The sequence below is a fragment of the Brachionichthys hirsutus genome, chromosome 4 (genome assembly GCF_040956055.1).
Source record: "Brachionichthys hirsutus isolate HB-005 chromosome 4, CSIRO-AGI_Bhir_v1, whole genome shotgun sequence".
NCBI classification, from domain to species: Eukaryota; Metazoa; Chordata; class Actinopteri; order Lophiiformes; family Brachionichthyidae; genus Brachionichthys; species Brachionichthys hirsutus.
Window position 1 is genome coordinate 328,424 of NC_090900.1, and position 15,636 is coordinate 344,059.

Consider the following 15,636-nt stretch of genomic DNA (forward strand, 5'->3'; position numbering starts at 1 on the left):
TGCATGGATCGATGGATGGATGCATGGATCCATGGATGGATGCATGGATTGATGGATGGATGGATGCATGGATTGATGGATGGATGCATGGATCAATGGATGGATGCATGGATTGATGGATGGATGGATGCATGGATCGATGGATGGATGGATGCATGGATTGATGGATGGATGCATGGATTGATGGATGGATGCATGGATCAATGGATGGATGCATGGATCAATGGATGGATGCATGGATCGATGGATGGATGCATGGATCCATGGATGGATGCATGGATCAATGGATGGATGCATGGATCAATGGATGGATGCATGGATTGATGGATGGATGGATGCATGGATCAATGGATGGATGCATGGATTGATGGATGGATGCATGGATCAATGGATGGATGCATGGATTGATGGATGGATGGATGCATGGATCGATGGATGGATGCATGGATTGATGGATGGATGGATGCATGGATCAATGGATGGATGCATGGATCAATGGATGGATGCATGGATCGATGGATGGATGCATGGATCCATGGATGGATGCATGGATCAATGGATGGATGCATGGATCAATGGATGGATGCATGGATCGATGGATGGATGCATGGATCCATGGATGGATGCATGGATCAATGGATGGATGCTGTAAATGGGTGAAATGGCAGCTCGTTAGCATCTCGATCACCTCCTTACTGCAAGAAAGGTCAATCCTGCCCACTTCATATTTGGGTTTTGCCAAATTCTTTTTTGTCTCATTTTAAGTTATCAATTTAAAAGGAATTGTGCACTTCTAATATTTTTGGTTTTGTTGGGTTGGGAAGCGAAGAGTCGACCAGTTCAAACCCCAGCCCAGACGAAATGAGGAACGTGTGCTGGTGGCTGGAGAGGGGCCAGTTTTACCCTCAGCAAAGCACTGCCCGCCCCCCCATTGCTCCACCGATCATGACGACACCTTCACCCTATGCCCTCTCCGCATGCTCTGGAGCCCAGGGGCGTCACTAGGTTTTAAGGACAGGGGGGGCTTAGCCCCCAGGAGATGCACAGGATGTGAGCAAATGTAGCATACGAGCACAAAACCTCACAAAGGCTAACAAGGACTGATAAATTATACATAATTATTATTTCTGTCTGTTTTTTAATAGAGTACAACAACAAACAGGTTTAACCAGTAACAGGATGTTTACAGCATTAACAAGAAACAAAATGTTACTTGATGGATGGAAGCATCAAAGAACGACGTCTGTTTCTAAGAGTCGATCTCTCTGTTGTGATTCTGAAGCTCGTCTTCTTCAATGACTGCAAGACTGCGAAGTATTTTATGACTCGTTTGATGCAGGCTGGAATGCAACCGACGCAGTGCAACCGACGCAGTGCAACCGACGCAGTGCATCCGACGCAGTGCAACCGACGCAGTGCAACCAACGCAGTGCAACCGACGCAGTGCAACCAACGCAGTGCATCCGACGCAGTGCAACCGACGCAGTGCAACCGACGCAGTGCATCCGACGCAGTGCAACCAACGCAGTGCAACCAACGCAGTGCAACCGACGCAGGTCACTAAAGGACCTTTCACATGAGCAGCTGCTTACGGGCACTGTTAGGGCGACTTGGGTAGAACCTTCAGAGAGGGAAACATGTCTGAATCAAGGAGGTTGTGAACAGACAATATATCTTTGGGAGAACATCCAGCCTCTGTTTTCAGGTCACCAGAACCTCCTCTGTTTCAGGTCACCAGAATCTCCTCTGTTTCAGGTCACCAGAACCTCCTCTGTTTCAGGTCACCAGAACCTCCTCTGTTTCAGGCCACCAGAACCTCCTCTGTTTCAGGTCACCAGAACCTCCTCTGTTTCAGGCCACCAGAACCTCCTCTGTTTCAGGCCACCAGAACCTCCTTTGTTTCAGGTCACCAGAACCTCCTCTGTTTCTGTCCACCAGAACCTCCTCTGTTTCAGGCTGTAGTGTTGAAGTTCATAGTGTGTGTGATCCACTCAAAAGGTTCTCACGTTTAGGCCTGCATGCTGGATGCCTTTTAGTAGCTCTGCATCTACACTGCAAAATCGTAATAATAATAGTGTATTGATTTGATATAGCACTTTTCCAGATACTCTGAGCCATCAGCCCTCCTGACCTCCGTCGACATTCACTCGCTCGCTACATTCACACAGGCAATGTGGGTGAAGTGTCTTGCATAAGGACACAACGAGAGAGTACACACGTGCCCAAGCCGGGAATCGAACCACCAACCTCTCGATCGCAGGACAACCCTCTCAACCACCTGCGCCACCGTTGCTCCAAGTCTCAGCCCCAGCTCGCCAGCCATCCTATCCGCACAACGGAAAAGTAACTCTCTTTTCCCTGTGTCTGAGTTCTATTCAGTGCGTGAACCTGCAGGTTCCTCCAGGTTCTGCAGGTTCTTCCAGGTTCTGCAGGTTCTTCCAGGTTCTGCAGGTTCCTCCAGGTTCTGCAGGTGCCTCCAGGTTCTGCAGGTCTCTGCCCCTGATTCAGGGAGACTGTGGGCGTGGCTCAGGGCTGTGGTTCTCCCATACAGCTCCATGGCTAATGCATCTGTGCGTTTCCCTTAAGTGTGTCACACAATAACTAAATGTTACTACCAGCAGTGATAAACTTACTTTCTTTATAAACTTTCTTATATCCATTCTCCATCCATCCGTTCACGTTCTTCTCCTAAAGCTCTTCTATTCTGCTCTGTGTGCTTCAAACACGCTGCAGGGACCAACAATTAGCGGTCAAAGGGAAAACGTGGACTGGAGTTTCAGTGACGTGGGCATTCTCTATAGGAACAGGAGGAACGGGTTCTCTACCTTACGTCATGAAGCGAGGGGAAACAGATTCATGATCAGATTTAAGTAAATAATGACAGTTACATGTTATTCTGGCAGCATTAATTGAATATGTCGGCGTTTTTGCACACTGAACTGAACAACATTTCTCTCTTCTTTTTAATGTCTTTGGGATCTGGGCAGTCAGTTGATGCAGCTTCTGACTTCTCTTCAGGATGAGCGCTGTCCGGCTAACAGAAAAACCAACTCGTCGTCACAGCAGTACCCCACAAAACACGACTAGCTCTGGCACCAAGGGAGCTTCGTGAAACCATTAGCTTCATTGTGTGGGAAATGAACTCCAGTGCCATAAGTCTGAAAATGATTCCTGATGAGAGGAGAATGTCTTAATCTGATGGCAAAGAGTTGAAAGTAGATAGCCATGGAAGCTATAACAAGCACAGCTTTTCAGCTATGTTAGCAGCTTGTGCTCATTGCAGAGCATGCTAACGGACGGGATGTTGGGTTGGTGCCGGTGCTGACGGGTTGGGAGGGTAATGTTGATGGAGATTGAGGAGAAGGGTATTGTTTCCCTTCTGGTCACTGTTGGTCATTTATTGTTTTTTTTTTTTTTACCTTACCTGGTTTTAGACTTTAGATTTTATCTATATTTTTGGCCTCTTCATAATTTCTTGGAATTTTGGAATGCTCATCTGTTTTTGGCCTTTGAATGCATTTTCCTTTGATGGATAATTGTATTTTGTCTTTACTAACACTAAACTCTCAGACAGGGAGCAGGTCTTATCTTCCACAGGTTCGATTCATCCGGCTCACACAAATCATTTCAAAGAAAGTTGTGATAATCTGGTGATTTTCTGATTCTATGAGAAACATTTGAGCACAGATCAAGAAGAAAATAGAGATTTAGAATTAGAATTATCAGTGGTGATACTTAAAATGATATTTAACAGCTGCCTTTTTTTAAATGCCACAAAATACAGATTGGACTTAAAGAAGCGATTCCAGACAAAGGCGGTTAAAAATGTTAGAGTTGCCATCCTCCAGCAGCGTGGAGGCGTTGGCTGACACTTGGTTCTGCTAGAACAGGTTACCCCGGCAACTAGCATGACCAGCAGCGTGTGCAGCTGTCAGACAGCATCAGCTCAACCGGGTCCAGACGTGGGCCATGCCGGGCCCGACGTAGTCCCACAGGGAGGCCGTGCAGCCAGACTATTTTTAGCTGGTGCCACCTTATCAGCGCCGCCTGGTCGCATCACATCTATGGAGACCAAGCGGCGCCATGCTCCATCAAGGCAATGCGCCCTTTCACCAGGAGCCTAAGGTCGGAACTAGGCAGAGATGAGACAACATGCGAGGCTGATTCCGGTCTGATCACAGATCAGACTGCTGCTTTTGTTGATCCTTTTCTTTCATCAGATGCAGAATAAAGGTCATTGTTGGTTAATGTGCTGCAGCAGAGCAGCTTTAACTATCGCATCCGCGGACTTTCAACGGAAACAAGACCGCAAGGGCTTTTTTGAAATGCTCCTCTGAGACAGGATGTTAGACTGTACTTGTACTGTAATACATGCTACTGTTTGACTGTACTTGTACTGTAATACATGCTACTGTTTGACTGTACTTGTACTGTAATACATGCTACTGTGTGACTGTACTTGTACTGTAATACATGCTACTGTTTGACTGTACTTGTACTGTAATACATGCTACTGTTAGACTGTACTTGTACTGTAATACATTCTACTGTGTGACTGTACTTGTACTGTAATACATACTACTGTGTGACTGTACTTGTACTGTAATACATGCTACTGTTTGACTGTACTTGTACTGTAATACATGCTACTGTTAGACTGTACTTGTACTGTAATACATTCTACTGTGTGACTGTACTTGTACTGTAATACATGCTACTGTGTGACTGTACTTGTACTGTAATACATGCTACTGTTAGACTGTACTTGTACTGTAATACATGCTACTGTGTGACTGTACTTGTACTGTAATACATGCTACTGTGTGACTGTACTTGTACTCTAACATTCTATCTAATAAATATATTCATCATCATCATCGAACCTTCACCTGCTGGAGGTGTGTTTGATGACATCATCAGGGTGAGCTGATGACGAGAGGATTGTTGTGAAGCCAACATGCAACAATATCCAGTCACCCCGCGCAGACACCGTAGAATCATTCGATGTCTGACTAATATGAATTTATGAATTTTTGAAACTCTGTGGACGCCTGGAAGCGTTTTAGCTTTAGAAGCTGCTGCTGTGACATCATGACATGAATGTGTTTAACAACGCATTTACGTGGAGACCTTGTTTTTTTAAAACAACGTCGTGTGGATGCAACTTTATTTCAACGCGGAGGGGTTAGGATATTGGGTTTTAAAAAACCCCGGCTACGTGTGGACATGGCGTGAGTCATTGAAAGAGTTCAATATACCCAAACCTTAAATGTGCTTCAGTCACCACGTTGTGGATTTAGAAGGGAGCTGCACCTCTGAACCGGTAAAATCCACTCATGATGCTGTGCCGAGGAATTCATTTCATTAACCACTCATCTCTTTGACCCTAAACGAGCTAAATGCTAATGCATAGCATGTGATGTGATGGTTTAAATATGAACTCATCTATGCGATCTAAACACACAATATGTGGCACGCAGCCTAATCCGCAGGGACAGACCGTTAGCTTAGCTCAGCGCAGCGCAGGAAGCGGAACAGCTGCTGGGAGAGTGGAGGGCAGCGAGCCGCTCCAAGCTTGAGTTGATCAGAACCTCAGCGAGGCTCAGAGGGGTTCTTCCACCACCCAAGTGCCCTGTAGCACATCCTCCTCATCGCTGCTCTGGGAGCCGGTCCTGATTGGCTGACTGTGGTCCTGCATGTTCACTGTGGTGTCAAAAGGAGCATATGGCAGCTGGGTTCGGTTCGATGGCCACGAGTGAATGAGATTTAGTGTCTCAATGCAGCCTGAGCCATAATCCTGAGAGTTTGAGAAGGGCCTGGAGACAAATCCTGAAAGTGAAGTTCGTGCTGTTTTTATAGCTGTGGCTCCCCGGATGCATAAACCAGTCCTCCCATTCACTGCGTGATTAAAATGTGTTCTCTGTCAATGGAACCCTATTAGCGACATGCGCAAATATCTCCCCAGGGCGAATGCAGTACGTGCTGATATACTGGATCCTCTCACCGACTTCATGAGCTGACTTGAGCTGTAATATTTCATTTACGTGTAAAGTACATATTAAAAGCAATAACCAACTAGGATAGGCGCTCGGGCCTAATTATTCAGTTTATGTTAAAGTCTACAGTGAAAAACCAAGACATGAACACCTGAACACCCCCAACCTGACACCTCCAGCCCTAACCCTAACCCTAACACCCCTAACCTGACACCTCCAGCCCTAACCCTAAGCCATCCCAGCATGGAGCTGCACTCGGGCACCAGAGACGAGTCACACCCCAAAAGGACTTTCATTTGATCATTCTTATGCTGTTTTTGGAATAAGTCCTCCCAGTTAAAATGGCATTCAGTCAAAATCCGACCGATGGCACATCTGTTTAGGTTTTCTGGCCCATTACTCATCCCTCCACAAAGTTTCCTGCAGTTTAGTTCACAATGTTTTGTCTGTTAAACTGTTAAAGAAGGTGGAAAGGAATAATTAATCACAAACTGCAGCAGCATTTACTGGTTTCTTTCCAGGACCAGGACCCCTTCCTCGATCCGCTCCACAGGCCCAACATCTCAGCTCCACCGCTGGGAAGATAGAATAGAAACACTTTAAACACATCCTCTGCTGCTCGGTGCCACGCTCCTTCAGAACGGTGAGGAAACAGGTTTATTGTTCGTTCCGTAAAGTACAGTATTTATACAAATCAAAACTAAAACGCTTTCCTTTCCTAGAACCTTTTGTGGAAGCCTGGCTCACATGGTGCACCTGAACAGAGCTCTGAACCGCACCACGGTGAGGTCACACTGGGCTGCCGAGTGAAGGCGGAGCATGTTTCTGTCCCGTCATCGTGAAGACGTGGATGACAAATGTTTCTCTGAGTGGCAAAGAACGGTTTAATTACAGACATCAGCGTTCAGGCACACGTCAGGGAGGCCAGAATGCATCATTAAAGCTGCAAACACGGCATGTCCTTCCATTGTGTAGCAGGGGGGGCCGGATGCTTCACAATGTGGTCGGCAACCCCTCCCACCTCACTGCTGCTTGGGAAGCAGGAAGAGCCCACGAACAGAAACAGGCCAGCTGGTCACACGGTACTCACGTTGTCTGTTCTGAGCTTCTTGGCGGGGCAGCCTCCGTCCACAGGGTGGAGCATGTAATACAGCCGCACCTTGTTGGCGTGTTTCCGACTCTGACAAGAGAGGAGAACGTAAAGATGTAAGTGAAGGAGTCCAAACAAACACTCTGTCTCAGTACCCAACGCATTCAGACAGTAACGTGCTTCCCTTTCCGAAGACGAGGCCACCATCGCGTGCGATGCTAATGCTAATGCTAACACGGAAGAGGATCAGGGACGTCGTTTAAAGTAATCAGCCAATCCAACCACAGAGAGTTTGATCTGGTATCAGTGACCCAGGCATCCGGAGCACGATGCCGGTGGACGAACACATTAACACCCTCGGTGATTGATCTGCCTCCCGAGCCAAAGGTCAAGCGATGTGGAAGCTCCTTTGTTCACTCAGACGTCAGCAAGCATGGCGGTCGTACATGGGCGTGATCTCGCATGGCGAGTGAACACGCCCGCTGTCTGACACCAACTGGTTGCCGGGGGTGAAGTGGGGGCCTCACCAGCTGCTACGGGATAAGAGGCGCAGAGGGCCGTAGCGCCGTCACGCACCTTTGATATGGTCATGACATCATCGAGGAAGGGGCGTGGCACGAGGGCTTTAAAGGATCGCGTCTTGTCAGGTGTGAGGCTGGTGTGCTACTCCATCAGGTAGGACAGAGGGACGCATCCTGCCTGGGCGGGGGCTGCAGGCCGGCCGTCCTCCAAGCACGCTTTCATTAACACTGACTCAGAATGGATCCGCGCTTTCAAACATTCCAAACAGCGATTCTGATACTTTTAGCTCATGAACAGGAACAAAGTTTAACTAATAAAAATAGCCCATGTTGTTGTGAACTTTGGGAATGTAAAGTGATTGTAATCATATTGTAGTACAAATCACTGTATTTTTAAAGCTGATGATGATGAATATATTTATTAGATAGAATGTATTCGACACTAATAATTAGAGTAATAATAATAATACATTTTATTTAAAGGCGCCTTTCTCGGCACTCAAGCACACCGTACAAATACATACCAAAATAACATATATAGAATAAGAATTTAATTGAATAGAAATTAGTAAAACCAAAATAAATTTAACGGAAATAAATTAAGAAATTGATACGTTAATAAAAAATAAAATAAAAATAAAAATTGACAGTTGGCATCAGATGGAGTATGCAGTTTTAAACAGATGTGTTTTGAGTTGTGCTCTGAAATGGTGGAAAGAATCAGTGTTTCTGAGTTGGGTGGTAATGAGTTCCAGAGACGGGGAGCAGAGCGGCTGAATGCTCTGCTCCCCGTCGTAATCAGACGGGCGGAGGGGACAGACAGGTGTATGGAGGAAGAGGATCTCAGGGTGCGGGAAGGAGGTCGGACAGATATGGAGGGCGAGGTTGTGGATGGTCTTGAAGGTTAGCAGAAGGATTTTGAAATGAATACGGAACTGAACAGGAAGCCGGTGAAGTTGTTGGAGGACAGGATGATGTGATGCCTGAAAGGGGTTCCTGTGATGATACGAGCAGCTGAATTCTGGACCAGTTGAAGTTTATGGAGGGATTTGTGAGGGAGGCCAGAGAGAAGGGAATTACAATAGTCCAGACGGGAGGTGACAAGACTGTGGACAAGGACAGCAGTAGTGTGGGGGGTGAGGGCGGGGCGCAGACGATTGATGTTCCGAAGATGGAAATAGGCAGTCCGGGTGATGCTATTGATGTGTGATTGGAAAGATAATGTGCTGTCAAGGATGACACCCAGACTCTTAACCTGAGGGAGGGGTGAGACGGAGGAGTTATCTGATTTGGATAGAGTGGATTCGGTGCCAATTAGGATAACCTCGGTTTTATTACTGTTTAATTTAAGGAAATTTATAGTTAACCAGTTTTTAATTTGAGATGCAATCGGTAAGGCAGGTGGGTGGGAGAGTGGATGAGGGATTGGTGGTAAGGTAGAGTTGGGTGTCATCAGCGTAACAGGAAATGAATATTGAATTTGCAAAATATATTGCCCAGGGGAAGGAGATAGGTGATAAAGAGAAGGGGTCCCAGGACAGAGCCCTGGGGCACACCAGTAGTGACGGAGGAAGGAGTTGATTTAAATGACTTTAGAGTACAAGAACAGTCACACACCCCGTCTCACACAGAGAAGACGGATTTCACTTCTTTTTCTCTAAACATCCGGTTTATGTGAAAGGACTTCTTTCTACAAAGACTAAATATAAATATAATGTGTGGATTCTGCCGAGGACAACGGCATAAAATGCATGCTAATGATCTCAGAGGCTGAAGTCCAGTTTGAAGCTCAAAATACTATCAATAATTAAAGATGGATTCCGGATCTGGAAACTGAGCGACTCGGCATGGAGACATTGTCTGCTTGATTTGGACAGATTTTAAGTTTTAAACATTTTTTTGATGTCTTCTTCCTACAACATCTCCCTCTTCGGTTTGCTCTTTGCAGCCAAAAGACACCGACAAATGACAATTAGTGCATTTAACCAAACATAAAGGTACCGCTGTGTTACTGTTGCCCACGCCGGCCGGAGCGGTCGAATTCTGCCAGAAGAGGTTCGGTCTGATTGGCTACACGTATTATTCAAGCAGAGAATTTGCTGAAGGGGGGGTGCGTTCGGATAGCTGATGTCATTCATGTGGGAGTTGAGCTCAGCGCTGGTTTCTGCCAGCAGGTCCTCTGTTCCATCCCCCCACTGTGTTACCAAACTCTCTAAAAAGTGCAGAACTTAATGCAAAAGAAAAAGGCAGCATGCGAGTGTGGTTCAAATCGGGTTCAAAGAGATGACAAGGAGCGTTCTGTGTTCTGACCCTCCAAGCATCAGATGGAGCAGATAGAATAGAATAGAATAGAACTGTTGTGTCCCGTAGGGCCAAGGAGCAGAGCAAGAGGGTGACGGAATAACAAAAAATGAAATGTTCTCCCGGTGATTACCGGAGAGTAGGAGATTTATCGGAGCGGTGCGGTGCGTGATAAGGGTGAGTTGTAGACCATCGAGCGCGTAGACCAGGGGTGGGCACACCTTTTGACGTGCGGGCCACATTGGGTTTGAAATGTTGACCGAGGGGCCGGGCCAGGAGCATTTGGATGAGTGTTTGGCCCAGATATACTAAAGCGCTGCGTGTCGTGTGCAAACCTCATAGCACAGTACACACACAGATAAATGTACAACCAGATTTACTAACAGTGTGTACGAAGAACTGCGTCTTTCAAATGTGCAAAATAGCCTTTATCCAGGTAGTACGTTTGTCACAATGAATATGCAAGATGCAGCATTTACACATATTTTGGCACAACGGTGTGAGGAGAAATGTAAATAGATTAAAATAGAACAACAGTGTGAGGAGAAATGTAAATAGATTAAAATAGAACAACAGTGTGAGGAGAAATGTAAATAGATTAAAATAGAACAACAGTGTGAGGAGAAATGTAAATAGATTAAAATAGCAATGACACTGTGATCTGTCAAACCTGGTGATTGCATCTGTTTTTAATAAATTTCACTTGAAGGCATAAAGTTAAATAAATCAACATTTATTGAAAAAAGATGATCACTTTCAGCAAACATATCAAAACACGAAATACTAAATCTCAATCATTTCTGCTGCACTCATTGTTGTTCCACTGCTGTGCATAAATGCGCACTTCATTAAAAGAACGGGATTTATTGATCATGACGCTGATCGTCTGCTCACACACGTAGGTCGAGCCAAACAGCAGCAGCATCTTCTGTGCCGTCCTCCGGAGGTTTGGAAACGTGGCTTCGTTAAGTGAGGCATAAATGTAATTCAGGTTAAGAGACTTGAACTTATCCTTTGAGGCGGAGTCGGACTGAAGATCGATCAGTTCCAGCTGCAGCTCCTGCGGGTCGGTTTCAGGGTCCTGGGACGGGGGACGGGACACCAGCTGAAGTGATGCGACGGCAGAATTCTCTGTGCAGGTCGTGCAGTGATTTGCAGTATTTCTTTGTGTTCCGGATCGCCTCTTTCTGCACGACTAGTGTGGGGAAATGTCTGAAAGATTTTTTTGACATTTGTTTGGAGAATAAAATCAGCTTGGATTTGAAGGCGCTCACATTTGTGCACAAACTGATCGTTCCCCTGTAGCTGCACGTTTAGCTCATTCAGGTGTGAAAATATGTCCACACAAAAGCAAAGTCACAAAGCCAGTTCACGTCACTCAACTCGGGATACTCTTCGGATTTCCCCATTAACTCCAAAAACGAGCTAATCTCCTCTTTGAGCTCCCACACTCGTTTTAACACTTTCCCCAAACTTAACCAGCGGACACGACAGTGGTAAAGTAGGTCCTGGTGATCCGCATCGGTTTCCTCCAGGAGTGTAACGAACTGACGATGATTAAGTCCCCTTGCTCGTATGAAATTAACAAGTTTTACAACCGGATCCACGACGTGATTAAGCTGCAATACGGACTTACACAGAGACTCCTGGTGAATGATGCAGTGAAGGAAAATAACGTCCTGCTCAGGGTTCTGCTCTTTCACTTTATCCTGGATTCTTTTCAGCAGTCCGACATTTTTCCCAGTTAAATTTGGCGATCCATCCGTGGTGACGTTGGCAAGTTTACTCCAAGGTAGGTTCATCCTCTCGACGACAGCGGAGACATGTCCATACAAGTCCTCTCCTCGCGTTTTCCCCTTCAGCGACTCCATGCTCCAAAGCTCCTCAGTTATCTCAAAACTGTCGTTTATCCCTCGGATAAAAAGTAGCAGCTGAGCAGTGTCTTTTACGTCGTTACTTTCATCCAGTGCCAGTGAATATAACTTAAAGGTCCCCGCCTTTTGACTCAACGTGCTCACTATATCTTCATCAATCAGTTCCACACGGCGAGTCACTGTCCTGCGTGATAAACTGATTTTTTCGAACTTGCCTTTGGTCTCCGGAGACACGAGACTTGCTGTCTCTATCATGCATTCTTTCAAAAACTCGCCTTCGGAGAAAGGCTTGCTAGCCTTCGCCAATTTGAACGCCAGTAAAAAGGTGCTGGTACTTGACTCCTGAATTGAAGTTTGACGGTGAAAAAAATTCTGCTGAGTCTGTAAATTAGCCGCCAACCTCTGTGCAGTAGCCTCCCATTCTTGCGGTGATTGCTTGCTAGCGTAGTTAGCATGCTTCGTTGCAAAGTGACGGCTGATATTATATTCTTTAAAAACCGCAACGGCTTCTTGGCATATCAGGCATACAGCCGTAGATCGGGTCAGTTTCAGTGAAAGAATATCTTGTGGTCCACTCTTTATTCTTTACTCGGCCCTCGCCGTCCACCTTTCTTTTCTTTGGTCCGCTCATTTCTACAGATGGGGTCGATAGCAATGGGGGAAACAAAACGAAAGCAGTGTAGGTATTACTCTGCTTTAGTTTCGTTTTCCCCATTTCTACAGACGGGGTCGATATCTATGGGAAATAAGAAACTAAAGCAGAGCAATACACTACACGCCACTGATGGTCAGTGCGCCACCTGCTGGTGAAACATGGGTATTGCATGGAAAAAATGAAAGTTATGATTTTGAATTTTTTGGTAATTAGACAAGTTCGGCGGGCCGTATTGATGGGCAAACCGCGGGCCGTATACGGCCCGCGGTTTGCCCATGTCTGGCGTAGACCTTCAATGGTTGTGGTAGTTCTTTCAGCGGAATGTTGCTCTGAGCGCATAGTTCGGTGTCTATGAAATTTGCATCCGCCCCGCAGTCCACTAAGGCGTGGATCGGCAGCGAGCTCTTGTGGCCCTGAATCGTACCTTGTACGTGGATCCTGCCAGAGGGCTCCGCCACCGATGCAGCGTGGCACCCTTGGGTGGCTGCTGGGCTCGGGTCCCCAGGCTTTGTGGGCAGGTGGCGAGGAAGTGGCCGGGTTCCCCACAATACAGGCACAGGTTATGGCGACGGCGGTGTTCCCGTTCCATGTAGGAGAGCCGGGACCTCCCCAACTGCATGGGTTCCTCAGTCGCTGGCGAGACACTCGCTGGGCTTGCTGGACGGGCAGGGGCTGGCACGTTGCGCATCGTGGTCCTGTCGGCTGCTGGGGGGGCTGAGGCACGTTGTTCTCCTGTCCGCTCCCTCCTTCTCTGCTGCAACCGGTTATCCAGGCGGATGGACAGGGAGATCAGCTCCTCTCATGTCTCGGACTCGTCACGCGCCGCCAACTCGTCCTTGACGGCTAAGCCGTGACAGAACGCGCTCTGTAGCGCGTCCTCGTTCCAGTGGCTCTCCGCCGCCAACACCCGGAAGTCTACGGCGTAGTCCGCGACAGAGGCGGTGCCCTGCTTGAGGGCGATGAGCCGGCTGCTGCTGGTTTCCCCCCTGACTGGATGGTCAAAAACCCTCCACAACTCAGACACACATGAATGGTAAGAGCGCGTAACGGGTGAGTCGGCGCCGGAGACGGCCAACGCCCACGCTGAGGCTCGGCCCGACAGCAGGCTCTTCACGTACGCCACCTTGGCTCCTTCCGTGGCGTACGTAAGCGGCTGCTGATCAAAAACGATGGAGCACTGATATAGGAATTGTCCGCAAGTGCCCATCTCCCCCGAGTACCTGACGGGGGCCGGAATGTTCAGTTCACGGTACTGAGGATTCACTGGGGCTGGCGCAGGGAGAGACGGGGGCTGGGGCTCCCCCCGAGGCGGTGTCAGGTCCTCGGGTAACCCCCTGGGTGAGCTGAGCGACACCGGCCGATAAGCCCTGGAGCGCCGCCAGGATCTTGTAAATAGCCTGCTCATGCCGTCCTACCGAGGCACCTTGGGTAGACAGGGCGTGGTGGATTCTGTCCGACTCCGCGGGGTACATGATGACCAGATCACTCTGTTGTGTCCCGTAGGGCCAAGGAGCAGAGCAAGACCCCAAAAATGCGGAGACAGAGTTGGGAAACCAAAATAGAGTCTTTAATTGCTCCCAAACACAAAACACTCAGTCTAAACTGTACTGAGGGGTGGACGGGCTGGAACGTCCAGTAAGAAACAAACACAAAATCGCAGCCAAACAAAAGTGCAGAAACAACAGCTGGGCGGGAAATCAACTCCAACAAGCAAAATCCAAAATACTCAGCTGGGTTCGGTAACTGGCAGAGAACGGAACGGCTTCTCCAAAAACGTAGGGACTGGAACGGGAAACAGGTACGGGAGATATTCGGGTGATCTGGTGACTGACGGTGGAGACGGAGGGATTTTAAGCAGTGGGGTAATGGGGATGATGGGTTCCAGGTGCGTCTGTTACTGCCGCTCCGTTCTCTGCCACGCCCACTGTCAAGAGAGAGAGGGAGAGGGAAGAACGAAAGAAACCAAAACAACCCTGAACCCCAACAAGAACGCCTTTACTGTCCTCGTATAGTGGCCACATAATGAGATTAGGAGCACTGCTCCGTCCGGTGTTTAGTAACAACATAAATTTAAAGTGATTAGCAGTGCATGCAGAGAGATTGTCCAGTACTTTGCATATAGTAGTATTATACATTAGTTATTGCACATGGTGAGTAGTTATATAGTTTAGTACACATGGTGAGTTGTTGTCCTGTTTAGTACTGGTCTCATTCCTGACGCATTGACTCTCAGACCACGGTAAATTATCGCGCATAATGTCTGTCATGTCCTGCATTCGTTTTGTTACGGTTTTTGTTTTTAGTTTTAGAGCTATTGCCGTGGTTCTGAGCGCTAATGCTATGCTAGTGCCATGCAGCCACTTTCCTGCTGGGATCAAAGTGGGGCTTCACCGTGTTTCCTGTCTGTATTTTATCAGGAAAGGTGTGTTGCAGGAGAGCGGAAGCACACACTGACGCTATTTTGTTTAACAGCAATAAACAACTGAAGCTGAGCACGGTCTTCTGGTGGTCCTTGGAACACAACACAGAGGGAACAAACAGACAGGTTACACAGTACTCAATGATCATTTTTATACAGTATATTTTACTACAGTATAGTCATAGTCACATTTTCATATTTGTATTTATTGATATAGAGTTACTCTATTAATCAAAGTATTGGCTAATTTGGAATACCGACTGGATTTACTTCAAGAAGTATCAAGTCTCAAGCTGCGGTTAAAATACAGACTGAACCTAATGTGCTGCTGGGGGGGGGTTGCGTTTCAAGAAAGGTGATTTTAAATAAACGGATGTAATGGGTGTAGCCTCAAGGTGGTGCTGCACTATTTGAACAGCCTTGTTGAGCAGGAACAGGTGCGTCGGCAGCCAGAGTAAGGTGAACGATACCGAGGGCGTTGGCTGGCCGTATACGCTGTTTTCCTGGACTGCTTAAGGGTTGGATGCCGTCAGGAGTTAGTGATTCCTGGAGAACATAGTGAATAAACCTGGTGGAAGGCGTTCGGGACGCGCAGGTACTTTGTTGTTTTAGGGTTTTAATATTAAATGTTTTAGTCCTTTTAGGGTCCCCTAAAATACTGTTCAGTCAGGTTAGGGGATCTGTTTTTTTGCCATGTGTTTTCTTTCTTTTAAAGAGTTTGCAGTGTTTTCTTTCTTTTAAAGAGTTTGCAGTGTTTCCTTTGTATACTTTTAAGCTTGC

At 47.1% G+C, this 15,636-nt stretch overlaps 1 protein-coding gene across 1 annotated transcript in view; it reads right to left on the bottom strand.

Annotated features, from left to right (window-relative positions):
* LOC137893138 (zinc finger matrin-type protein 4-like) overlaps positions 1–15,636 on the bottom strand; it is a 140,733-nt gene that overhangs the window by 39,381 nt on the left and 85,716 nt on the right. Inside the window, exon 3 of the mRNA XM_068738582.1 lies at positions 7,087–7,176. Coding sequence (XP_068594683.1) covers positions 7,087–7,176 — 90 coding nt within the window. The remainder of the gene's footprint in view (positions 1–7,086; positions 7,177–15,636) is intronic.